The sequence below is a fragment of the Erythrolamprus reginae genome, chromosome 1, assembly GCF_031021105.1.
Source record: "Erythrolamprus reginae isolate rEryReg1 chromosome 1, rEryReg1.hap1, whole genome shotgun sequence".
Classification (NCBI taxonomy): Eukaryota; Metazoa; Chordata; class Lepidosauria; order Squamata; family Dipsadidae; genus Erythrolamprus; species Erythrolamprus reginae.
In genome coordinates, this window is record NC_091950.1 from 408,488,791 (window position 1) to 408,516,719 (window position 27,929).

The 27,929-nt window shown below is 42.8% G+C and overlaps 1 protein-coding gene across 1 annotated transcript in view; it reads left to right on the top strand.

Moving 5' to 3' along the window:
* The window catches only part of AUTS2 (activator of transcription and developmental regulator AUTS2), a 1,269,011-nt gene that overhangs the window by 1,234,776 nt on the left and 6,306 nt on the right, over positions 1–27,929 (top strand). Inside the window, exons 11-18 of the mRNA XM_070730563.1 lie at positions 1,759–1,830; positions 8,166–8,182; positions 9,765–9,867; positions 11,025–11,096; positions 12,394–12,535; positions 17,773–17,850; positions 20,365–20,448; positions 26,312–26,534. Coding sequence (XP_070586664.1) covers positions 1,759–1,830; positions 8,166–8,182; positions 9,765–9,867; positions 11,025–11,096; positions 12,394–12,535; positions 17,773–17,850; positions 20,365–20,448; positions 26,312–26,534 — 791 coding nt within the window. The remainder of the gene's footprint in view (positions 1–1,758; positions 1,831–8,165; positions 8,183–9,764; positions 9,868–11,024; positions 11,097–12,393; positions 12,536–17,772; positions 17,851–20,364; positions 20,449–26,311; positions 26,535–27,929) is intronic.

Consider the following 27,929-nt stretch of genomic DNA (forward strand, 5'->3'; position numbering starts at 1 on the left):
AGATAGATAGATAGATAGATAGATAGTGTTCTGTCGGGCTCTCTGGTAGACTCCTCCCAAAAATTCACAGGTACAAATTTCAGACACACACACGTTTGAAAATTCAAAACAATGTTCTTTATAATGAAAATTCACTTAAACCAAGCCCTTTTTTGGTATAGCAAAGAGCACTCGTCTCCAAACAAACTGGTAATTTGTACAAGTCCCTTATCAGTTCTGTGATACTTAGCTTGCAGCTGTGAGGCAATTCACAGTCCTTCTTTTTTCACAAAGTGAAACACACTTTGCCCTGGTTTAGTTTCAAAGCGGGGAAAAATCAGCACACAAAAAGTCAAAGTCAGTAAAGCAGTCACGAAACACAACGATCAGATAATCCTCCACAATGGCCAAACCCACAGGCTGCTATTTATAGCAGCCTCACTAATGACCACAGCCCCACCCAACCACAGGTGGCCTAATTTTCTTTGATAATAATCTCTCAGTTGTTGTTGCCTATGCATCGCTCTCCGCATGCGTGGCTGTATCATTAACTCTTGTTCTGAATCCAAGGAGGAGCTAGATAATTTATCTCCTTCTCAGCTGTCTGCCACACTCTCCTCCTCCCTGTCACTCATGTCTTCTTGGTCAGAAGAGCCTTCATCAGCAGATTCCACAGGGGGAGGGGGGCAAAACAGGCTTGCAGAATGTGGATGTCTCCCCCACATCCACAGTCCTTGGGGCAGGAGCTGGGCCAGAGCTAACCACAACAGATAGATGATAGATAGATAGATAGATAGATAGATAGATAGATAGATAGATAGATAGATAGATAGATAGATAGATAGAGATGTATATTACACACAGACACACACACACACACAAAGTTTGTTGCAAAATCAAAACCAGAAGCACACACAGATGACTGATTCAGCTGGACTTATAAGCTTCTTTATAGACATAGTAATAGATGAATTTACAATGCCATTAGCAGAGTTCTTCTTCAAGCAGTTGCAGACATCAGAGAACAATTAGTTTCATTTCAGCAGAGTTCAGAGTGGAAGAGTACAGGCTGAACCATGCCCAGCCTTAAGCTTAAGTATTCAGCTTTGATTCTCTGCACAGAATCAGAAGTGGTTAGGTCCATAGATTTGAAAAATATGGCTCAAGTTTCAGCCATTTTCATTTAAACAAAAAACAAAAACCACCCTATTCTCCTTACTCAGATACAGAATCTTAAAGCCAAAGGCGGACCCAGCAAAGCTGGAGAAAATTAGCTGATGGACAAACTGGTCATTGTCCAAGGTGGACTTTGAAAAGACATTTATTATATTTCAACTTTCCAAAACTTCACACATCTACATAAACTTAGAGAATAGAGTTGGAGACCCTTTAAGATGGTTTCATCTCTGATCAGATGATCTCATTGAAGCAATGTTGAGTTTCACAGAAATGCGAGAATAGGAAGAAAAGATGAGATGCCATCATTGAAGCAACATGAGGTTTAATCCTGAGTTTCACAGAAATGTGGGAATAGGAAGGAAAATATTTTATGCCATCATTAAAGCAATATGGGGTTGATCTATGAGCCCCCTCATTTTCCAAAACTGATTATATTTAAATTTATGCATAGAAACATAGAAGATTGATGGCAGATAAAGACCTCATGGTCCATCGAGTGTTTGTTTAATGTTCATGCGTAATTCATGTTTAAATCAGGGTAATGTTTAATGCATATTTAAATAATATATGTTTTATGTGTGTTACATCTGACATTTGCAGACTTCAAATCCTATTGATGTTGCGACAAGACCTGGAGCTCTTCCACATACTCTTCTTCAGAAGGATCCCAGGGTAAGTCCCCTGAAGTTGCAGCTTTAAAAAAAATCTGAACCAAATTAAGGAAAGAAAACTATAGGTCTATGATGGCGAACCTATGGCACATGTGCCAAAAGTGACATGCAGAGCCATCTCTCTGGGCACGCCAGCTGTTGCCCACTGCTTTTCTGGGTTCCAGTGCACGCATTGAGTAGGAGTGCTGGAAACCGGAAGAAGCTGAGCTTCTGGTTTCCGGCTTGCACATGCGACTTGCACATGGTCTTCCAGGGTGTGACTGGCGCAGATGTCCACACAGGAAACCAGATGCTCAGCTACCCAGTACACACGTGCATGCCAGGGAACTGCTTTTCCAGTTTCTGAAGCTCCCACGCATGCACATCAGGGAACTCGTCTTCTGGTTTTTGGTGCTCGCCCCTGCGTGCACTCCTGTTTCAGCACTCGGTGCCGAAAAGGTTTGCCAACACTAGGTAGTCCTTGACCCACAAGTGCAGTTGGACTAGAATTTCTGTCACTCAGCCATGTGACAGTTAAGTGATTTGATGACCTTTTTTTTTTTTTTTGCAATGATTGTTAAATGAACCACATGGCCATTAAGCAAATCTGACTTTTAACGTTCAGTTCAAGCTTTTTATTCAGGTTTTTTTGGGCCCTTTTGATAATGTGGGTCCTGAATCGTCAGTTAAATTACATTGGGTACTAACTTCTTCTGAATCGTTTATTCCACCCGAGCACAAAGAGGTGAATTAATGGAACTGGCAAAAATAGGCAACAAATAATATTACAAGGTTTGTAAGTACAGTGATACCTTGTCTTACAAACTTAATTGGTTCCGGGATGAGATTCTAAAGGTGAAAGGTTTGTAGTATTCTGCTCAGCATAATAGAATAACAGGGTTGGAAGGGACCTTGGAGGTCTTCTAGTCCAACCCCCTGCTTAGGCAGGAAACCCTACACTCCTTCAGACAAATGGTTATCCAACATCTTCTTAAAAACCTCCAGTGTTGGAGTGATTGTTAAATGAACCACACAGCCATTAATCAAATCTGACTTTTGACGTTTACAAATTCTGGAGGCAAGCTGTTCCACTGATTAACTGTTCTAACTGTCAGGAAATTTCTCCTTAGTTCTAAGTTGCTTCTCTCCTTGTTTAGTTTCCACCCATTACTTCTTGTTCTACCCTCAAGTGCTCTGGATAAATAGGTTGATTCCCTCTTCTTTGTGGCAACCCCCGAGATATTTGAACACTGCTATCATGTCTCCCCTAGTCCTTCTTTTCATCATAACTCTTCTCACTGTCTGTGCAACAAATTCTGTTAACTTCAAGAAGATACATAGAAGTTTCATCTAATTGGGAAAGTCCATTCCTAAGAAGTCCAGTTTTTGAAGGACTTGGGCATAATCAATTGGATGGTAACAGTCGAAATATCACCATGAAAGGTGGAATATAATATTGCAGACAAATCCAGCATTGATACTTGTGCTCTGTTGCTCATAATTTAGTCTCACACCCAAAGAAAAGCATAAATAAGATTTATAGGATGTTATAATGGCCTGAAAAAAAAGGACAAGTAATTACTTGAGCTTCCATGAATTCCTTCAAAAGGGAATCAAAGCACTCTAATAATAGGAGTCAAACATCATCACTTCATTGGAGTTCACAGCAGTTTAATCCCAATGAAGTGTGTGCAGCCAAAAGGAATTATGATCAGAAAGTTCTAAAAAGAAATTCAATTATATCATAGCCCCAAGTCCCCAGCCTGCGAGGGCTCCAAATGAGAGCTTCCTTCATAAGTCATAAGTAGTGCTGACCGTAATACTGCACATTCTTAAATTTCTGAAACTGATGCAATGAAATCAGCTTCAAGGATCAATTCCAATTTAAAGAGGCTGCTATGAACACGGTAATTTCATTTTCTCTAGATTGCATTTTATATCCTTACCCATTTCCATAACTTAAGGCATTTGATGTTGATTATTATTTAGTTAACCACTGAACCTGTCACTGCAATTTCTAGACTCTGGAGGAAAGAGGAGAAAACTAACATATGCTGAAAGTTGATCTAGCTGGCAGAGGAAGGGGTGGTTAGCACTGATGATTTTTTTTCTATATTGGCATGTCTCCCTTGGTGGAAAAAAATCCTTCTCTTATAAGCTAAGCTTATTCCCAATACGGTTCTTCATTCATCTTGAATTTCAGAACGGAATGACTCCAAGGTGCTTCAACAGAAGGGGAAGGGTAGGAAATGCAAATTAGCAATTCTTTATGGATAATTCAGTTGCTTCTCAAATGCATTCCCCCTTTTTATCTTTCTGATTGCTTAGCCTGAAACCCAAAGTCAATTATTTCCTTTCCAGTGTTGAATGAATGATTGCAGCTCCATGACAAACTATAACTTTGGAGACATGTTTCCTAGGAAGTTGACAATCTGTCAGAATGGTATCTATGTTCACTTGCCCCTAGGCTTTCAGACTAGATAGGGATATTAAATGATGTTATCTGCCCACGTATGAGATTTTACCTGAATAATTTCTCAAGTCTTAATAATGTATATCTTGTGTGGTGTCTTTATTTATTTTGACCACCAAGAGGCAGTAAAAGATTGGATTCGTGCTATGCTGAAGACTGTTCAATTGCATATAAAGAACACTTGCTGGAACTGGGTATGTTTCGTTTAATGAAAAGAAGGACTAGAGAAGACATGTTAGCACTGTTCCAACATCTCAGGGGTTGCCACAAAGAATAGGGAGTCAAGCTATTCTCCAAAGCACCTGAGGGTAGAACAAGAAGCAATGGGTGGAAACTAAACAAGGAGAGAAGTAAGTTAGAACTAAGGAGAAATTTCCTGACAGTCAAAACAATTAATCAGTGGAACATCTTGCTCTGGAATTTGTGAATTAATAATGATAATGATTATTATTATTATTATTATTATTATTATTATTAATAATAATAATAATTAGATTTGTATGCCGCCCCTCTCCGAAAACTCAGGGCGGCTCACAACAATAATAAAAGCAATATTATAGCGAAACAAATCTAATATTAAAAAAGAAGCATATAAAACCCTATCATATTTAAAAACCAAACAACACATACATACCAAACATAAAATATAAAGAGCCTGGGGGAAAGGTGTCTCAACTCCCCCCTGCCTGGCGGTTTAGATGGGTCTTGAGTAGTTTACAAAAGACAAGGAGGGTGGGGGCAGTTCTAATCTCTGGGGGGAGTTGATTCCAGAGGGCCGGGGCTACCACAGAGAAGGCTCTTCCCCTGGGGCCCACCAAACGACATTGTTTAGTCAACGGGACCCGGAGAGGGCCAACTCTGTGGGACCTTATCAGTCACTGGGTTTCGTGCGGTAGCAGGCGGTTCCGGAGGTACTCTGCTCCAATGCCATGTAGGGCTTTAAAGGTCATAACCAACACTTTGAATTGTGACCGGAAACTGATCGGCAGCCAATGGAATTCTCCAACACTGGAAGTTTTTAAGAAGAGATTGGAAAAACATTTGTCTGAAGTAGTGTAGGGTTTCCTACCTAAACAGGGGGTTGGACTAGGAGATCTCCAAGGTCCCTTCTAACTGTTATTCTGTTCTGTTCAGACAGAATTCAAAAGAATCCCAATATAGCAGCGTTATTCAAACTTGGCAGCTGTAAGAAATATGGAATTTTCCATGCTGGTTGGGGAATTTTGGATGTTGACATCCAACTATCCATATGGCAATATACGATGAAACCAGCCATGTTCTGTTGCTGCTTTTGTGGTCAATCAAAATAATTAACAGAATGTGGATTGGAACTATTTCTTTATTTCTTTATTTATTTTTTATTAATTCGACTTCTATGCCACCCAAATCCCGAAGGACTTTGCTAATTCATATAAAAAACATTGTCCCTTCATCATTCTTTAGCCAGAAAAGCTTCTAGGGTGGCTTATAAATATAAGCATTGTCCCCTTTGGGACAAAAACAGATGGCAAAGGTTAAGCCAGTTTTTATCCTTTTGCAGATCTTAATCAAGACTATCTAGGAAGCCAACAATTCAGATGCATTGCTAGAAAAAGAGTTGGTAATACCGTGTTTCCCCGATAGTAAGACCCCCCCGATTGTAAGACATATGGGGGGTTTCAGGGGGGTCGGCTAATATAAGTCATACCCCGAAAGTAAGACATATGTCTTACTTTCGGGGAAACACGGTACTAAAAGCGAGGGAGGCGTCCGCTACTCCCGCCGCCGCCTTTGCTCTCCCCTGCCGCGCCTGGGGCTGCCTGCCTGCCTGCTGCCGTAGCCGGGCTGGGCGCGGGGCATCCTCGGCATTGGGCAGCAGGCAGGCAGGCAGCCCCAGGCGCGGCGGGGGAGAGCAAAGGCAGCTTCGGCCCGGGCGAGGCCTCTTCTCCTCCAGGCAGCCGCGCCTGCCGCGCAACGCCGCCTAACGCCGCCCGCCTGGAGGAGAAGAGGCCTCGCCCGGGCCGAAGCCGCCTTTGCTCTCCCCCGCCGCGCCTGGGGCTGCCTGCCTGCCTGCTGCCCAATGCCGAGGATGCCCCGCGCCCAGCCCGGCTACGGCAGCAGGCAGGCAGGCAGCCCCAGGCGCAGCGGGGAGACCAAAGGCGGCTTCGGCGCGGCGGGGAGAGCAGGCAGCCCCAGGCGCGGCGGGGAGAGCAAATGCGGCTTCGGCCCGGGCGAGGCCTCTTCTCCTCCAGGCAGCCGCGCCTGCCGCGCAACGCCGCCCCAGCCCGGAGGAGAAGAGGCCTCGCCCGGGCCGAAGCCGCCTTTGCTCTCCCCGCCGCGCCTGGGGCTGCCTGCCTGCCTGCTGCCGTAGCCGGGCTGGGCGCGGGGCATCCTCGGCGTTGGGCAGCAGCGGGAGGAGCCGCAGCCTCCGGAGCCGGCCAGCCGGGCGCCCCCAGGACGCGCATCGCGGACCGGCCCCGCCGCGGCGCAGGAGGGATGGAGGCCAGGCCCGACGCCGCGCAACGCCACCTAATGCCGCCCCGCCCGGAGGAGAAGAGGCCCTCGCCCGGGCCGAAGCCCGAAGACGAGCCGGCCCCGGGTGCCCGGGACAATGTAAGACATACCCCCAAAGTAAGACACAGTGGGGCTTTTGGGGGTAAAAAGATAGTAAGACACTGCCTTACTATCGGGGGAAACACGGTAGATATAAAGCTGACAAAACATTTTTTTTGGCCCCTCTCTATTAAGGTTCAGATTAACTTCAGATTGTGTCCCCTTGTTCTTGTGTTCACTTTCCTATTAAAAACACTTCCCTCCTGAACCTTATTTAACCCTTTAACATATTTAAACGTTTTGATCATGTCCCCCCTTTTCCTTCAGTCTGGAGGACAGAAGGAAAAGGGGGGACATGATCGAAACATTTAAATATGTTAAAGGGTTAAATAAGGTTCAGGAGGGAAGTGTTTTTAATAGGAAAGTGAACACAAGAACAAGGGGACACAATCTGAAGTTAGTTGGGGGAAAGATCAAAAGCAACATGAGAAAATATTATTTTACTGAAAGAGTAGTAGATCCTTGGAACAAACTTCCAGCAGACGTGGTAGATAAATCCACAGTAACTGAATTTAAACATGCCTGGGATAAACATATATCCATCCTAAGATAAAATACAGAAAATAGTATAAAAGCAGATTAGATGGACCATGAGGTCTTTTTCTGCCATCAGACTTCTATGTTTCTATGTTTCTAAGGTAATAGGAAGTGTTTTCCTAGTGCTACATGTACAATTTAGGAATAGGGCAATGTTTCCATTTTCAGATTCTTTTTAAAAAAAATATTTTTATTGAATTTTTTTAAAAAGACAAACAAGGACATACAACATTAAACACTCAAGGCGCTGCCATTGCTCCGCTTATCTTAGAAGTCTATACTACTACAAAAAAGAAAAACCTAACTATAATCAGATCAATAGAAAAATAACATACATTCATATTAGATATTTATTAAGTTTAATTCTATATGTTAATTTAATTACTTTGTCTATAAAATGCTTATTCAAAAAATATAATATAGTAAATAACATATCTAAGTTTATTCTATTATAAACGTTTTTAAACTATTAAACTCTAACTTATAAAATGTCAAGGCTATAGATTCAGAAAATTGTAAATTCTTGTTACTTTAACTTTTGTTGTTGTTTTTAAAGTCCCACTATTCATATAATTTGTTCCATATTTTATAATATTCTGTTTCTGCTGGGTTATTCAGATTCTTAAGAATGCTGATCTGCTAATTACCTGAACTGAGGTCTGAGTGACAGATTTTAATTCTCTCTCTCTCTCTCTCTCTCTCTCTCTCTCTCTCTCCCCTTCCCTCTCTCTCCTTCCCTCCCTCCCCCCCTTCAGCTGACAGATCCATTCAGGCCATGTTGAGGGTAAGATGACAACTCACCATGTTTGCCTTGTTTTGCTAGGCCACTTTTGCTTTTCTTAGAGTTTTCCCCAGCTGCATTCCTCTTTGAATGTTGCCTGCAAAAGGCACTCATCACAAGGCATCATTTATTCCCCCTTTAAAAAGTGGGTCACCTTTTATGCTATATAAAAATTACTACTCATGCGGTTTGTCATACAATCGTAAAATTTTGCAAGAGGAATGGACCACAAAAAATCATCTGATACAGTCTTCTACAATATGCAAAAAAGAAAAAAACCCACCCAGAAACCCGAGAACGTTTTTTGAGAGGTCTCTTAAAAACCTCCAGGGATGCCGAACCCACATATTCTTTGCCTCTTCTAGCTTTATCCAATGCCAGATTTCTTCCACAGTACATCAGCAGCAGCCACCCAAGAGCATCTTGGCATGTGCCAAAGAGTTTCCAAACTGGGTATAACATAGCAAGTGGTAAGGAATTTCCCACAATATGTATTGTGCATGGCCAGCTTGGAAGCCACGGAATACATGCCAGGGAGTTTTTCCAGACCACTTGGCTTTAATCAGCCCTGTAGACAGTCCCACAACATGCCTAGATCTTCCCAGCCATGGACCTCTTCCTCGGTGGCTGCCAAAATTTCTGGCAAGCAAGCGCTTCAGAGAAGTCATCGCTCGCCTCCTCCCAATTGTTCATCACAATGAATGATACCTCTGACACTCTCCAGAACTTTTGATCATCATTGTAGGGGTGAACTGTGCATGTGTTAGCACCTGGACAATTTTGGCACTTGCTGAAGGGATTCCAGGTTGGATGGCTTGGGGACATGATGTGGGTAGTCCTCAAGGATACTTAGCCTGGAACCATTTTGGCTACAGTAGTGATGCAAAGCACTTTGAAGCCACCCAAATGGTCTTAAGCATAAAACGTATCAGGAAAGACTTAATGAACTTAATCTGTATAGTCTGGAGGACAGAAGGAAAAGGGGGGACATGATCAAAACATTTAAATATGTTAACAGGTTAAATAAGGTTCAGGACGGAAGTGTTTTTAATAGGAAAGTGAACACAAGAACAAGGGGACACAATCTGAAGTTAGTTGGGGGAAAGATCAAAAGCAACGTGAGGAAATATTATTTCACTGAAAGAGTAGTAGATCCTTGGAACAAACTTCCAGCAGACGTGGTTGGTAAATCCACAGTAACTGAATTTAAACATGCCTGGGATAAACATACATCCATCCTAAGATAAAACACAGGAAATAGTATAAGGGAAGACTAGATGGACCATGAGGTCTTTTTCTGCCGTCAGTCTTCTATGTTTCTATGTTTCTACGTTTCTAAATTGTTTCATGTAAGCAACGGTGGGCTATGAGCTGAAATGCTAAATTGTACCCGCCGCTGCGGCCCATAAGTTCTTGCGGGACCAGCGCGATTTTGCTGCTGCACCTGTGGAGGTAGCAAAATCGCACATGGAGCCGTAGGTGCGCCCGTGTTTCAGCATGCATGGAAGCAAAAAAACCTCGCCAAAACACTGGCACACCTGTGGCTCCATGTGCAATTTTGCTACCTCCACAGGTGCAGCAGCAAAATTGTGCTGGCCCAGCAAGAACTTATGAGCCGCGGCGGCGAGCACAATTTAGCGTTCCACCTTGTTGCCCACCACTGCATAAAAGCATCGGTGATATTTTTGTTTCAGAGAAATCAGTGATAGTGTCTCCATGGCTCAGATCACTTTATTGAAATAAATCTACATGGACAAGTTGTGGCTTATAAATTATAGGCTGCCCAGCATCATCAGAGGTTTACTTTGCAAGCCACAGTAGATGGATATTGATTATTTTCTCTTCCTCGTGTCGCCGCATCTTTATCACATTGACTTTGTCATTGAACTTCTGTTCCTACCAGATGTCGTAATATATTAAATTTAATAACCAATGGGAAGGCACTCTTATTTGGTCACAAAGCCTTTCCAGATGTCTGGTAGATCTGCACGTCTGTTTCTGCCACTTGGGCAGGAGATGTTTTGAGATCAACTGTCATAATAAAAATGTCCACTGTAAAATCACGCCTACAGCAATTGGAATAAGAATGAAGGTGGAAAGAAAAATGTTGAAGGTCTATGTTAGTGGGCTAAATGTTTGATTATGGGCCATGACTGCTTTCAATGCTTATATCTTTGATGCCTTATCAACCAGTTAGCAGCACATCCCAAGACAGGAGAGATCTCCATTTTACAAGCTGATCCTGTTATATTTCTGTGGCAGTGTGTGAATCCTCCTTCAGCAATAAAATGTGCTATGTAATTTACATAAAAGGTGGTTTAAAGCAACGGTGCACACCTTTTCTCAACTAAAAATCAGCATAGGGGAAGCTCACAGTCTAAAAATAAGAATAGAAGGACAAAACCCAGACATGATTTCGGTTTATTGATTTTTTAAGTGCGGTGACGGTTAATAAAATCAAACTCCCATACAGAATTAATAATTTCTCTTTTCCATCATATTGAAAAATGAAATTTGGACACAATTTTAGGTAGGATCCAGTCTTTCTTGGGAGGGAGTGAAGTTTTCTAGAAACTCATGCAGTTCTAGGGCGGTTTTGAGTCTTTTGTTCAAATGTACATAAAGCTACAACTTTTGTGAATCTAAAAAGCAATTGTTCTCATTAGTGCCTGCATAGGAGACTTCTTATAGAGCACTGCATTTCCTTTTGGGTTGAAAAAAAAGCCCAGAGATGGCAATTCTTAAGCAACAACAGGTTCACACTTAAATGTAATTATTGCTCTAGCCAAGATGTATTATTTTCAATACTTTTTAATGCTTGTTTCTTTTGTAGAAACCAGGCAAATGGTGTGCTATGCATGTTCATATTGCTTGGCAGATATACCACCATCAACAGAAAGTCAAGGTGAGCTTTTGGGGGCAAAGAGTGATTTATTGGTTGGTTGGTTGGTTGGTTGGTTGGTTGGTTGGTTGGTTGGTTGGTTGGTTGGTTGGTTGGTTGGTCTCAGACTCTTTATGAGGTCCATAACTCAATGGCAGAGTAAGAGTTTTGCATAGAAAAGCTTTCGGGTTTAATACCTGAAAGCTATCAAGAAACCTCCAAGAGCTCTCTCAACAGAAGCTCCTCTGTTCCTAATGCTTTGGAAAACCACTGACATTCAAATAAGGCAATACTGGACCAGCTGGCCTGTTTAAGGTACTTCTTACATTTATATATCTCAGAGATATAACCTGTGGTCCTTCAGTTGTTATGACATTGAAACTATAGTTCCGTCAAGCATAAAGAATCATGATCATTCATGAGCATTTACTTAAAAGATTTATTCAGGCCTATAGATAAGAATCTGGTCAACTAAAGTTCAGCATTAAATTGGCACCAGGTCAACAGAATTCAGGAGCAATTGGACTAGAAGCACTTGCAAGAATGCAAGGACTCTAAACTGATGATGCACTTAATTCTGCCCCCTCCGCTCAGCTCCACCTGCTCTTTTCTTACAAGTTCAGCATCATCTCAGTGGCCACAGGTTGCTCAATGCTATACAGTAGGTCAGGGGTGTCAAGCTTGATTTAATTGAGGGCTGCTTCAGGGTTGTGTTTGACCTCGGAGGGGCATGGCTGGGATGGGCATGGCCAGCTCAATATCACTCATCAAGGCTCCATTTTCGGCCCTGACAACCTCCTGCAGCCCTCTGCCAGTGAAAATGGAGCTCAGGAAGGCTGCGTGCAGTCCATTTGGTCTCTGGTTTCGGCCATGACAGCCTCCTGCAGCCCTCTGCCAGTGAAAATGGAGCTCAGGAAGGCTGCGTGAGGTCCATTTGGTCTCTGTTTTCTGCCATGACAGCCTCCTGCAGCCCTCTGCCAACAAAAACTTCAGGGTTGTCAGGAGGTCCCCCAAGCTTCATTTTCATTGGCAGAGGCACCGCGGTCCAGTCCTTCATTGTTTCCAGGGCAGCCCTGCAGCCATATCTGGCCCATGGTCTTGAGTTTGATCCCCTTGAGTTTTTCCATTGTCCAGAATATTAAATTATTGGCTTCATAAGCACGGGTTACAAATGTTAGCATCTATAGGTCATGCCTTATAAAAGGAACCTGATCCCTCCTTGATTTCCAAAATACTACTGGTATGTTCCTCTTTATCTTTTTCTTTTTTAAAAAAAGAAAAGTTTGGCCACCTTCATGATATTTTTTTTTCTCTATTTCAGAAACAGATGCAATCAGATCCCCATAAATTGGATTTTGGTTTGAAACCTGAATTTCTGAGCAGACCTCCAGGTCCTAGTCTTTTTGGGGCCATCCATCATCCTCATGACTTAGCCCGACCGGCAACTCTTTTCTCGGCAACCAGTGAGTTTGTAAACCACCCATCTGTTCTCTCTTTGGAAATATAACGGGAGGAAATGGAAGGGCACACAGTGTGATAGAGACTCCAGCAATATACAGTACAGTGATCTGTCGTTTATCGCAGGGGTTACGTTCCAGGACCACCCACAATAGACGAAAATCCACAAAGTAGGATTTTCTCTCTCTCTCTCAACTCCACACATTGTCCCTCACTCCACCTTCTTTACCTCTCATCTCGCTGCCTCTGTCTCTCTCTCTCTCTTCCACTCTCTCCCTCCCTCCCTCCCTCTCTCTCCCTCCCTCCCTCTCTCTATCTCTCTCTCCCTCCCTTCCTCCCTCTCTCTATCTCTCTCCCTCCCTCCCTCTCTATCTCTCTCCCTTCCTCCCTCCCTCTCTCTATCTCTCTCCCTCCCTCCCTCTCTCTATCTCTCTCCCTCCCTCTCTCTCCCTCCCTCTCCCTCTCTCCCTCCCTCCCTCCCTCTCCCTCTCTCTCTCCCTCCCTCCCTCTCCCTCCCTCTCTCTCTCTCCCTCCCTCTCTCTCTCCCTCCCACGCTCCCCCTCTCTCTCTCTCCCTCCCTCCCTCTCTCTCTCCCTCCCTCCCTCCCTATCCCTCCCTCCCTCTCCCTCCCTCTCTCTCTCTCCCTCCCTCTCTCTCTCCCTCCCACGCTCCCCCTCTCTCTCTCTCCCTCCCTCTCCCTCCCTCTCTCTCCCTCCCTCTCTCTCTCTCTCCCTCCCTCTCTCTCTCCCTCTCCCCCTCCCCCCCTCTCTCTCCCTCCCTCTCTCTCTCTCCCTCCCTCTCTCTCTCCCTCCCACCCTCCCCCTCTCTCTCTCCCTCCCTCCCTCTCTCTATCTCTCTCCCTCTCTCCCTCTCTATCTCTCTCCCTTCCACTCTCTCCCTCCCTCTCTCTCCCTCCCTCCCTCTCTCTATCTCTCTCCCTCCCTTCCTCCCTCTCTCTCTCTCTCTCCCTCCCTCCCTCTCTATCTCTCTCCCTTCCTCCCTCCCTCTCTCTATCTCTCTCCCTCTCTCCCTCCCTCTCTCTATCTCCCTCCCTCTCTCTCCCTCCCTCTCCCTCTCTCTCTCTCTCCCTCCCTCTCCCTCTCTCTCTCCCTCCCTCCCTCTCCCTATCTCTCTCCCTCCCTCTCCCTCCCTCTCTCTCTCTCCCTCCCTCTCTCTCTCCCTCCCACCCTCCCCCCTCTCTCTCTCCCTCCCTCCCTCTCCCTATCTCTCTCCCTCCCTCTCCCTCCCTCTCTCTCTCTCCCTCCCTCTCTCTCTCCCTCCCACCCTCCCCCCCTCTCTCTCTCCCTCCCTCCCTCCCTCTCTCTATCTCTCTCCCTCCTTCCCTCTCCCTCTCTCTCTCCCTCCCCCCTCTCTCTCTCTCCCTCCCTCCCCCCCCTCTCTCTCTGGGAATCCTCACGAGGGGCTCCCAAAGACTCTGCTCTGTACCCAGCAGCAAAGCGTCGCTTTGGCAGGGACAAGGCAGGCACGCCGCTGAGTTAGTCCCGTCTCCTCCCCCCCCACCGCCAGGACTGGCTAACTCAGCTGCAAGCCTTTAAAGCAGCCTACCCTCCCTTTGTTACTGTTCAGATTAATGGAGAAGTTCCAACTCGGGCAAAACTGCCGGCACCCACGCTCACTTCCAGGTCTTTCAGCAACCCGTGATGCACTGAAGCCGTGAAAGGTGGCGAGGGATCACTGTAGTGTTTTACTGTGGATAAACATTATCAAATAGAGAAATAACTTTGTGATTTAAAATAAAAAACCCAAATTCACCTGCTTTGCTGTTATTTTAAATACATTGGGTTTTTTTCTGGTATAAGATTTTTTTATTTTTACTCCACAATGAAATAAAACAATATATAGTTATAAACACAACAACAATGTTTAAAATCAATCATATACAAACTTTTCTCATTACTGGCTCCATGGAGGGTCTTATCTCTCCCCGTATAAATTTTTCTGTTAATTTTATACATTATTAGCAATTCTTAAAATTCTAACTTAATTTTTTTCCCTCACCGTCTTACTACAAAAGGTTATAACAATGTAAAGAATAATAAAATCTCTTTTGTCTAAATTTAATCTTATATCATATAGCTCAGTGTTTCCCAACCTTGGCAACTTGAAGATATCTGGACTTCAACTCCCAGAATTCCCCAGCCAGCATTCGCTGGATGGGGAATTCTGGGAGTTGAAGTCCAGATATCTTCAAGTTGCCATGGTTGGGAAACACTGATATAAGCTAATTAAAAATTTTCTCTATATATATGCATCTTTAGTAAAAGAAGCTATTCATAATATGTCACCTACATTGTAAAATAAAGTTCTATATGTTTAAATCTAAACAATAAGTAAATTTTGTGTTATATCATTATATAGTGCTACCACCATTTCTCATCTTTGCCATCTGGCTTGCAAAGCTTGAATCAAATTCTCTTGTTTCAATTTTTCCAAAATTAATCAATTATTTATTTTATTTATTTATTTATTGGATTTGTATGCTGCCCCTCTCCGTAGACTCGGGGTGGCTAACAACAGTGGTAAAAACAACATCGACAATCCAACATCGCCCCGAGTCCTCGGAGAGGGGCGGCATACAAATCTAAATAATAAATAAAATAATAAATAAATAAATACTGAAACAGCTAAAAACCCTTATTTTAAAAACCAATCATACATACCAACATACCATACATAAATTGTAGAAGCCTAGGGGGAAAGAATATCTCAGTTCCCCCATGCCTGACGGCAGAGGTGGGTTTTAAGGAGCTTACGAAAGGCAAGAAGGGTGGGGGCTATTCTAATCTCTGGGGGGAGTTGGTTCCAGAGGGCTGGGGCCGCCACAGAGAAGGCTCTTCCCCTGGGTCCCGCCAAACGACATTGTTTAGTTGCTAATACATACATAATGTATCTCTTAATTTTCTATCCAATCAAACAACTTCCCCCAAATTTCATAATAATCCGAGTCTTGTTTATCTTTCAGTTTCTATTCATCTCTGCACAATCCATGATTTTTCTCAAAACTTCCCTTTCTGTTGGTATCCTATTCAGTTTCCAGTTTACATTGTTTTGATTACAATTTCGTGGGTGGGTGGATGGTGTGGGAGTGGAGTATGCATGTATAGGTAGTCTTCAACTTAACAACTGTAATTGAGCCCAAATATTCAGTCGCTAAGTGAGTTTCGTGCCATTTTACCACCTTTCTTCTCACGGTGATTAAGCAAATCCCTGCAACTGTTAAGTCAGTAACACAATTGTTAAGTGAATGTGACTCCTCCATTAATTTTGCTGGTCAGAAGGTTGCAAAAGGGGATCATATGACATCAAACACTGTGGCCATCATAAATATGAACCAGTTGCCAAGCATCCAAATTTTGATCAGGTGACCACGGGGCTGCTGCTAGGGTCATAAGTTGGGAAAAACAATCATGAGTCACTTTTTCCAGTGCGGTTGTAACTTGGAACAGTCAATAGACAAATGGTTGTAAGTTGAGGACCACATGTGCTTTTCTGACCCAAACTTAGAAATACTTTTCTCAGTCAGATAAAACTCCACGCAAATGGGTAAATCATACAGATTACATCCATTGTCTGGTATCTCCATATCATAGTCTAAGAGATGAAATTCCTCAGATCTTATGTCCATAATCTGTCCCATCACGCGTAGGTGAAAAGAGATTCATTTCTCCTATCGGCAGGCTGCTGCATGGCTCTTTGTAAGACTTTAAAATAGCTGTTGGAGAGCATGGTACAATTACATAGCTGCCTAGGTATAGCTCAATGGCCAATAAGAACACAAGAACAGATGAGGTCACATGTAATTATCCAGAGTGCAATCCAGTTACTACATTCCCCTAAGAAACAGCTCCTAATCTCAGCTAAATATCCCTTTAGTTTGTCAGCACATGTGCTGTGCATATGCTCATTTGAGATAATCGGATACCGTATTTTCTGGAGTATAAGACGCACTTTTTTAAACACTCCCCCCAAAAAGAGGGTGAAAATTTGGTGCATCTTATACACCAAATGTATATTCGAATGTACCCCCACTCTTTGGTCTCTGCCTGCCAGCAATTTACCTCCTCGCAGCAAACAGCAGCAGAGCCTGCTTAGCAAAAGCCACTGATTATCTGCCTCCCGACACTCAGCTGTTTGATTGAAGTTGCTGGCAAGCGTATTAAAATGAAAGTGAAACTAAAGCTGAACGGAGGCAAATTTCTGGAAGGATCAGATTGTGCTGAAACTGGCTGTTTATATTTTGCTGCAAGGAGGTAAGTCAATAACTATAAATGCCTATAGAATGTTCAAATTAATATTCTTATTTTTTTAAAGACTGCTTTATTAGTAACTGAACAAAATTAAAAAGCTTTTTAAAATAAATGCTTGATCTGAAGAAGCTCAGTGCTATTGTATCTTCTTTTAAATAACAGAGAATTCTTCCAGAAAGCCACATCAGTTTTAAAGATCTGTAAAAGTGTAATCTGAAATGCAAAAGTGTTACATTTAAGAAAACCTTCTAGGATTAATATACAGTTGTACCTCTAGATACAAACTGCTCCACATGCGAGTATTCCAACTTACGAGCTGAGACGCAAGCAAAATTTCTGTTCGACACTCGAGCTCAAATTCGGGATACGAGCCGAGCGTCCACTAGGTGGCGCAAGAATTCCATTTTTTCCAGTTATCTCGGCGCGAAAAGCCAAATCTAAATGCATTCGTTCGAGATACGAATTGATCGACATACGAGCTCGGCACTGGCACGAATTAAACTCGTATGTCGAGGTACCACTGTATTGCTATAATGTACATTTCTCCAATTCTTTGCTATTTAGTGTTGTCCCCCATGATTCTTGACAAATGTATATTTTCTTTTATGTACGCTGAGAGAATATGCACCAAGGACAAATTCCTTATGTGTCCAATGACATGTGGCCAATAAAGAATTCTATTCGATTCAATTTCTATGTGTCAGTCATACATGCACAGAAATTGCTGGGAGGCAGAGGCCTTTTTTTCTTGTTTTCCTTCCCCAAAACTAAGGTGTGTCTTATACTCCGAAAAATACGGTACATTAGAATCAAAACATTGGAAGGCGCAGTTTAGGCCATTGAGTTCATTGTACAAGAATCCAGCATCCCAACCTCCCTGCTATACCTGAATCTTATAAAAGATACGGTGGTCATTCTGCAAGTGCTGTACTCAAATGTTTTGGTTTTGCTTGCTTTTGAATTTGTTTTGCTAGGTGCCGCCCATCCTGCCGGTCCTACGTTTGGCCCTCCGCCGCACCACAGCAACTTTCTCAACCCCGCGGCCCATTTAGGTAAGTAGAAATTCTCAAGAGTAAAGCAGTCAGAACCTTCATGCATCTCTCATAGACTTCAGGATATTGTCCAAAGGTCCAATGAGGTCGAACAGATTTGAGTCTTAGTCAACGTCCACTTGGGAAACTGCTCCCGATCCCATTTTTTCACCTTGAGTTATTTCACGGAGAAAAGGTGGGATGCAAATCTCGGAAATTGCCACGGAGTTGAGGTTGCAAACAATGTTTAACCTGCATTGTATGGGAGAAGAGCATTTATACTTTAGAACACGAGACCTTTCATACATTAGTGTAGTGTGCAGGCTGTCTCTCCCCCACCCACAAAATTTTATTTCAAATGTGGCCTCTTGTTCTTCCATCATGTTGGTATGGTGCTTTGTATATTTGGGTTTGTTCTTCAAGTGTGGCAACGCAAGATGAAGAGTAAATCAGCATGATAGTTTATTTCAATCTTCCACTGAACTTTTCCATATCCAAAAAGCAGAGTGGTTTTCCCCTTATAATCCCCCCCAACTTTACTTAACTTTAACTTTAATTTATTTTTATTTTTGTTAATTGGATTTATATGCCGCCCCTATATTTATTATTTATCCTTATAAGCTGCCCAACTCCTTCCAGACTCTGGGCGGTGTACAACATATAAAAAACAATATAAAAATAATCTAAAACCCATTGAAAAGAACCATTCATATAATTTAAATGACTGGATCAGGATAGTATCGAGTTGATTCAATAATCCCAGGCCTGCCGGCAAAGCCAGGTCTTCACAGTCTTCCGGAAGGCCAGTAGGGCAGAGGCAGTATGGACCTCAAGGGGCAGCTGGTTCCAGAGAGCCAGCACTGCCATAGAGAAGGCCCTCCCCCACGGCCCCGCCAACCAACGCTGTCTAGCCAACAGGACCCGAAGAAAGCCATCCCTGTGGGCCCTTATCATTGGAACCTGTGTGGCAGGATCTTGGCGTGACTTAAGAGAGTGCCATGGCACAATGCTTTAAAGATGCTGGATTTGTCAACCAGAGACAGCCGGCACTCCGGTGGTTCGACCCCATGGCACCATGTGATGGAGTGAGCTCCCGTCATTTGCCTTTGGCAATTCAAAAAAATGTAAAAATGTAAGATCAATAGATACACTACTCAGGTGGGAAAAGCAATTTCGGGTGTGTCTGGGTGTCAGGAAAGGTCAGAATACCTGGTATCCCCCAAATGTTGCTAGCCAGCTGGGGCGAACCTAGTTCACCCGAGTAGTGTGCCAGGATGGCTCCGGAAATAAATTGGAACTTTGAGGAGTTCTTTGACTCGGATTCTGATTTAGTTCCGATGTTAAACCTGGAACCTTGACATTTTAACTTGTCCCCTTAATAATAATAATAATAATAATAATAATAATTATTATTATTATTATTATTATTATTATTATTATTATTTATTAGACTTGTATGCCTCCCCTCTCCGAGAACTCGGGGCGGCTCACAGCAGTAAGAAAACAATGCAATACAAATCTAATGGTTAAAACTATAACTAAAAACCCACTATCTTAAAAAACAATCAGTACTGTACAGTCATAACCACACATAACTCTTTAACGGTCAGAGAAGGGGACTCATTAGTTGCCCCTTGCCTGGTGACATAGCTATCAAGGTCTTGTGGAAGGCAAGGAGGGTGGGGGCAGTTCAAAAGTGTTGGTTATGACCTATAAAGGCCTTCATGGCACCGGACCAGATTATCTTCGGGACCGCCTTCTGCTGCATGAATCCTAGCGACCAGTTAGGTCCCACAGAGTGGGCCTTCTCTGGGTCCTGTCAACTAAACAATGTCATTTGGTGGGACCCAGGGGAAAAGCCTTCTCTGTGGCGGCCCCGGCCCTCTGGAACCCACTCCCCCCAGAGATTAGAATTGCCCCCACCCTCCTCGCCTTTCGTAAGCTTCTTAAAACCCACCTTTGACATCAGGCATGGGGGAACTGAGATACTCTTTCCCCCTAGGCCTTTACAATTTATGCATGGTATGTTTGTATGTATGTTTGGTTTTTTTAATAAGTGTTTTTTAGTTTTTTTAATATTGGATTGTTACATGCTGTTTTTTACCACTGTTGTTAGCCGCCCCGAGTCTACGGAGTGGGGCGGCATACAAATCCAATAAATAGATAGATAGATAGATAGATAGATAGATAGATAGATAGATAGATAGATAGATAGATAGATAGATAGATAGATAGATAGATTAAATCAAATCTCCAGGGGGAGCTGATTCCACAGGGCCGGGGCTGCCACAAAGAAGGCTCTTCCTCCAGGTCCTACCAGACAACATTATTTTGTCGGCGCGACCCGGAGAAGGCCAATTCTGTGGGACCTAATCGGCCGCTGGGATTTATGCAGCAGAAGGCGGTCCCGCAGGTATTCTGGTCCGATGCCATGTAGGGCTTTGCTTTGCTCGCCCTAGCCAAATAAAAACAAGCAACTCTTTTCCTCCCAGGAGGTAACACCCCTCCCATTAGCATCTTTTCGTTTGGTTTCAGAGACTTTTAATCGGCCCATGACGTTCACCAGCCTTGCAGCCATGAGCAGCAATGCCTTCGGGGGACTTGGCAACCCTGCCGTTAGTGAGTAAATTCTCCTTCGGCTCAGGCTATGTCATGCTTTGGGTTGGTTTAAGTAGCAAGGGTGCAAGAACAGTACAAGTTGTCCTTGACTTACAACAGTTCATTTAGTGACTGAAAAAAACCCACAATTGACTTATTATGACCCTTTTTCACACTTACATTTCAACATCTCCATGGTCACGTGTTTCAAAATTCAAACACTTGTCAACTAACTCACCTTTATGACCGTTGCAGTGACTGGGGTCATGTAATCCCCCCTTTGGTGACCTTCCAACAAGCAGATTCAGTGGGAGAAACCAGATTAACTTCGCAGCCAATATTTTTTTAAAACACTTGCAGTGATTCGCTTAATACCCACGGCGAGAAAGGTCATCCAATGGAGCAAACCTCAATGAACAAGTTGGGCTCACTTAGCAACAGAAATGTTGGGCTCAATTGTGGTCGTAAGTCGAGGACTACCCGTATAGATTTGTACAGAAAAGCAAGAGAATGTGGAATATATATATATATTTATTTATTTATTGGATTTATAGGCTGCCCCTCTCCAAGGACTCGGGGCGGCTTACAACATACAAAAACAACAAACGCAATAGCTAAATCCAATTAAATTAAAACTAAACAAATAATCTAAAATCCCCAGTTGTGTTAAAATCAGTCATACCCATTCAATCCATACAAACATTCATTGGCCAGAGGGCTGAGATCTAATGGCCCCAAGCCTGGCGTCATAAATGAGTCTTAAGACTCTTCTGAAAGGTGAGGAGGGTGGGGGCAGTGTGAATCTCTGGGGGGAGCTGATTCCAGAGGGCTGGGCCCCCCACAGAGAAGGCTCTCCCCCTAGGTCCTACCAAGCGACATTGTCTAGCTGGCGGGACCTGGAGAAGGCTTACTCTGTGGGACCTGACCGGTTGCTGGAATTCATGCGCCAGAAGGCGGTCCTCAAGGAATTGCCTTTGCTTTCTATTAACCCTCTATGGCAATGTTTCTCAACCTTGGGCGTTTGAAGATGGGTGGACTTCAACTCCCAGAATTCCCCAGCCAGCGTTGCTGGCTGGTGAATTCTGGTAGTTGAAGTCCACCCATCTTCAAACGCCCAAGGTTGAGAAACACTGCTCTATGGACTCCGACATACCTAGTTCCAGGCAAAGAAATTTTCTTGCATTTCTTTTTCCCTATTGAATTGCATTTCCAATTGATGAAGGGAGGACAGGAGACTATCAGACAGTTCTCGTTAGAAAAATGTGGTGTCCTTGCTGTGTTATAAAGGGAGTAAGAAAGGTGCCCATTGGCGGCCTGACATTCATTGCATAATCAGATCTCCATCAATTTGTTGTTTTCCTTACTTCCCACCTCTCCATTAAATCCCCAATGAAGGTATCGAGAGAGAAATTGTTGTCAGGGTTCCAACAGATGCCTCGAGCCAGGTTTCAAAAGAAATCCAGTTATTAGGAGCTTGGGAATAAAAATACAGTGGTACCTTGACATACGAGTTTAATTCGTTCCAGACCCGAGCTCGTAAGTCGATCAACTCGCATCTCGAACGAATGCCTTTAGACTTTGTTTCCCCCCCCCCCGCTGAGATAACCAGAAGCAAGGATTCTTGCGCCACCTAGCGGAAGCTCGGCTCGTATCCCGAATTTGAGCTCGGGCGTCGAACAGAAATTTCGCTCGCGTCACGGCTCGTAACTTGGAATACTCGCATGTGGAGCAGCTCGTATCTAGAGGTACTACTGTAGCACTTATATATTGCTTCACAGTGCTTTACAGCCTTCTCTAAGTGATTTTACAGAGTGAGTCTATTGCCTCCAACTGTCTGACTCTTCATTTTACTGACCCCAGAAGGATGGAAGGGTGAATTAACCTTGAGCTGGTCAGGATCAAACTGCTGGCAGTGGGCAGAGTTAGCCTGCAATACTGCATTCTAACCACTGCGCCACCATGGCTCTTAACATTTAACAGGTTAACAGGTTAACAGAATTGGAAGGGACCTTGAAGGTCATCTAGTCCACCCCCCTGCCCAAGCAGGAGACCTTACATCTGCTTCTACCTAGGATTGAACTCACAACTTCCTGATTGTGAGGCAAGAGTTCAACCTTTGAATATCAATGTCTGGTATGGAACAGCAAACATCTTTGCGTTGAATAGCAATGGAAATAATTTCTCCTCCTTTGGGAAAAAAATATCCCAATGGAGAAGTATAAAAAGGCAGTGAAAATTGGTACAGGGAGTGGCGGGGGAGTTTAATAGGGTACAAGCACTCCTTGACCTACAATAATTCATTCAGTAACCATTCAAAGTTAAGATGGTACCGAAGGAATGGTGGTTGTGACTGATCCTCAGACTTCCAGCTGTCCCAGCACCTCTGTTCAGTCATGTGTAAAGTTAATAATGAGAGGGAGTGAGCTTTAGTCACTCTTGCAGGGGTAGGCAAAGTTGGCTCTTCTATGACATGTGGACTTCAACTCCCAGAATTCCTGAGCTAGCATGATTGGCTCAGGAATTCTGGGAGTTGAAGTCCACAAGTCATAGAAGAGCCAACTTTGCCTACCCCTGCTCTTGGGTATTGTTTTTGGTGCTCATCTTTCTTGCTCCTATTAGATTTATATTTATTGGCTGCCTTTGATGCGATTGATCATGGTATGTTTACGAAATATAGAAACATAGAAGATTGACGGCAGAAAAAGACCTCATGGTCCATCTAGTCTGCCTTTATACTATTTCTTGTATTTTATCTTAGGATGGATATATGTTTATCCCAGGCATGTTTAAATTCACTTATTGTGGATTTACCAACCATGGCTGCTGGAAGTTTGTTCCAAGCATCTACTATTCTTTCAGTAAAATAACATATATTTCCCATTGCTTCTGATCTTTCCCCCAACTAATCTCAGATTGTGCCCCCTTGTTCTTGTGTTCACTTTCCTATTAAAAACACTTCCCTCCTGAACCTTATTTAAACGTTTAACATATTTAAATGTTTTGATCATGTCCCCCCTTTCCCTTCTGTTCTCCAGACTATACAGATTGAGTTCATTAAGTCTTTTCTGATAAGTTTTATGCTTAAGACGGTCCACCATTTTTGTAGCCCATCTTTGGACCCGTTCAATTTTATCAATATCTTTTTGTAGTTGAGGTCTCCAGAACTGAACACAGTATTCCAAATGTGGTCTCACCAGCGCTCTATACAGTGGGATCACAATCTCCCTCTTCCTGCTTGTTATACCTCTAGTATATGCTCTACTTGTTTTCCCTACCGCCTGACTGCACTGTTCACTACCCCTAAATCCTTAACTTCTGAAGTTTTTGCTAGCACAGAACTGCCAATACAATACTCAGATTGAGGATTCCTTTTGCCCAAGTGCGTTATTTTACATTTGGAAACATTAAACTGCAGTTTCCATTGCTTTGATCACTTATCTAGTAAAGCTAAATCTTTTGCCATATTACAGAAAACTCCAGGAATATCAACCCTATTGCACATTTTAGAGTCATCGGCAAATAGGCAAACTTTCCCTACCAAACCTTCCCCTATGTCACTCCCAAAGATATTAAAAAGAATAGGACCCAGAACAGACCCTTGTGGCACACCGCTTGTAACCAGGCTCTGCTCAGAATACTCACCATTAACAACAACCCTCTGATATCTATGCTTCAGCCAACTGCAAATCCACTGAACTATCCAGGGATTAAGTCCAATCTTCACTAATTTATCTATCAGCTCTTTATATGGACCACACCACTTCAGACAAATGGTTATCTAGCATCTTCTTAAAAACTTCCAGTGTTGGAGCATTCACAACTTCTGGAGGCAAGCTATTCCATGGATTAATTGTTCTGTCAGGAAGAAAGTTACTTTTTTCTATCTAATTTTCCTTTCCCAAGTGATTTTAAAAAATAATCATTCCAATAGTTTCCCCTTTTAGGTGTCTCATTACTTTATATCGCTTTTTATTACATTGCTGTGCTGTAGATTCTTTTGATAAACACAGAAACAAACTGGCTCCAAATGTTTTTTTAAGTGCAACGTACATTATACTGGCCTCATTTCTCAATTAATTTGGGATTGGTTTTGCGTCCCTAAGCTTTATTTGGATGTGCTTCATGTTCAAAAACGAAATAAAATCTTAGCGGCAGAGTCGCCTAAATGCCCTCCCCCGCCTTTCAACAAAGGGATTGCATCTCTTCCCTTTAAATGAAGTGCTAACTATGATCTATTCCTCTCCTTCACTTTTCCAGCTCCCTATAATATGTATTCCTTATCAGAGTTAGTTGCAAAAAATTTTAATCCAGTAACACAGAGAGATAATTGATTCAGCTGGATTCATTAACGTCTTTATAAAAAATATTTATTAAAGGCAGATGAAAGTTTGGCGATGACATATGACGTCATCGGGTGGGAAAAACTGTGGTATAGGAAAAAAAACCCGCAAAGTATTTTTTAATTAGTATTTTTGAAAAACCGTGGTATAGACTTTTCGCGAAGTTCGAACCCGCAAAAATCGAGGGGACACTGTATTTACAATGCTATGAGTTCTTCTTCAAAATAGTAGCAGTTACAAGCAACATACAAGCAGCTTCTCCGAGGGCCACTCAAAAAGTAATGTACCACATTTTTTTCTTTAACAATTATTTATTGAACACAATGAAACTTACACACAAGAAAAATGATGTTTCTTCTACACTACCTATTTTTCCACACAATCTCCGTTCCGTTCTATGGCCTTCCTCCAGCAAGACACAAGGATGTGTATGCCCTGTCAGTACCATTCCTTTTTCTGGTCATGAAGCCATTTCCATCTTGGAACGGCCTCATCCTCTGTGCCCAGCAACTAACCGTATTTTTGTTGACCGCATATTCTCCATAAAGTGTACACAGACATTTGTGAATGTTCCCAACAGTTTCTTTTGCCGCAGTGAGAAATTCAATGACGACACACTGCTTGTAACGTACATCACTTACAGACACCATTTCAAAACACTACTGCAGCTACGCTATCTGTCTGAAGAAACACAAAATTTACACATGCACTCCTGACAATTCAAATAATGTATATCTAAAGTTTCACATTCGTACCTTTACTGTAGGCTGAGAAAAAAAATGATGCATTACTTTCTGGGCGACCCTCAGAGTTCAGAGTTCAGAGGGAGATAAAAGTACAGAGTGGATTGAGTCATGCCCAGCCTTCTTACTTCAGTTTCAATTCTCTGCAAAGAGTCAGATGTGTTTAGCTCCCATTGGCTGTCTTAGTTGCTAGGCCTGTTCATTGGCTGACCTTGTTAACATGTCTCTCCCAGTTCGTTAATATCTTAGAAGGTGCATTCCAAAAGTAATGCAAATTTTTTAAAAGTAATTTATTGAACAGATTTGCACAAGAAAACAGGGCTGCCTTAATCCGAGGGAACAAAAAGAAGTCTGCTGGGACGACGTCAGGACTATACAGGGGGATGGGGCAGCGTTGGCACCTGGTGTTTGGCCAGGAACTCGTGGACTCGTAGCGCTTTGTGGCAAGGCACATTTTTTTGTCCATAGAAGAGATCCAATCAGCCGTGATGAAGACTTTGCAAGAGGTCCCCAAGGATGCCTTCCAGGGCACGTACCGGTCATGGCAGAGTCACTGTTAAAAATGTGTAGAGGCCCAAGGACAGTACTTTGAAGAATTTTAACTGTTTGTGCAAATCTTTTTAATAAATTACTTTTAAATATATATTTGCACTACTTTTGCAATGCACCCTGTAATATTCCTTTTAAACGCTTTGAGTGCTGTTAAAAATAAATAAAGTTGGGTTTGATTGATAAGTACCATCCACTGAGCATATTGCTTTCTGTTTCTCCCTCCCTCCCCTTCCGCCTTCACTATTTCAGCACCCAACGCTATGTTTGGCCACAAGGATTGCCCCGGCATGCAAAGCTATAGCAACCCTCACGAGCCTTGGAACCGTCTGCACCGAACGCCACCTTCGTTTCCGACTCCGCCGCCCTGGCTGAAGCCAGGTGAGCAGGAACGCAGCGCGTCCGCTGCGGCTCATGAACGAGACAGAGATGTAGATAAAGGAGACGCTTCTCTTAGTAAAGATGACAAAGAAAGGTAATGAAAAGAACACAGCATCGCAAGGGAAACTCCGGGATGGGGAACCACGATGAGTTTTATCCCCTCTTTGAAAGATACTTGTGGTTCCAGAAACTATCGATGGTCAACAATGACACTATAAATTTTCAATAAATGAGAAATATTTGTAGCTCAGGGTTGAAATGAGCGGGTCTTTGATACTCTCTGAGCTTGGGTTTTTTTCTTGTAGACTTTCATTATCCAAATTAGGTTAAGATTAAGATTTATTAGATTTGTATGCTGCCCCTCTCCAAAGACTCGATGTCTGGCAGTAGCATTGATGGTGTTGCCTAGTTTGATAATGAAACTTCTGCAAGAAAAGAGCCAACTTCAGAAAGCACCAATGACCACCTCACTACAAATTATCCCTGTAGACCGGTATCTCTATCTCTGTCTCTGCCTTTCTTTTTAATCTACCTATCTATGGCCAAAATCTTGTAAAACTTGTCAAGATTTTAGTCAACAGGTTTTGACATGCTTGCTTGAAATCTCCACAAGCTTTTGATACTCCTGATGAAACTTCCTGCAAGATTTTATGGGGGAACCCTGACGTCTTTTGAGATCTGGGGATTTGGAAATATTTGCCAAAAATAATAACTCTCTGTGTTCAATTTTGACTTCCTTAAATATATTCCAGGAAGTCACATTGACGTGATGCCAACATGTCCTATGTTGGTAATGTCTGAGTTAACATCATGGTCCTCAAAAGCTTTTTCATGATGACATGCTTTGCTTAAAAGAACAGGTTGGGAACCACTGTTACAAAAACAGGCTGGGAAACACGTGCATTTTTTTTTTTCAGATCTAGCCTCACATTTGATGCTTTTATTTGTAGATCTTCAAATTTCATTTTATAGAATTTTGTCGCTACAGTACAAAATGTGAAGAATTGATACTAGACTAAGATTGCAACCTTTATTTTTTATCTTACCAAGCCCAAACTAATAGTTACCATATTTTTTCAGAGTATAAGATGCACCGGAATATAAGATACACCTTTGTTTTGGGGGAGGAAAATAGGGAAAAATAATTTGCCTATCAGGTATTCATCTGGCTAGTCTCTATTCTGGTCAGATTTGGCACATTAGTTTGCTGGTTTTGAGTATACGTGCTTGCTTTTTATCCCCTGGTTGGGGATAAAAAACATCTCTAAAACACTTCACTTCTCTCTCTTTTCAGAGAGACAATGAGAAAAGTAGGCAAAGGAAGATCACTTGACTAGCAAAGCACAGAAGATCACTTCATTGGTTATACCTTGTTACGACTGAAAAAAAGGTTGCTTGCTTGCAAAGCATGGAAGATTGCTTCACTGTTAGTTAGGGCTAAAAAAAAGCTCAGCTGATTATCGGAGGAAGCTGCAGTGAAAGAAGCAGA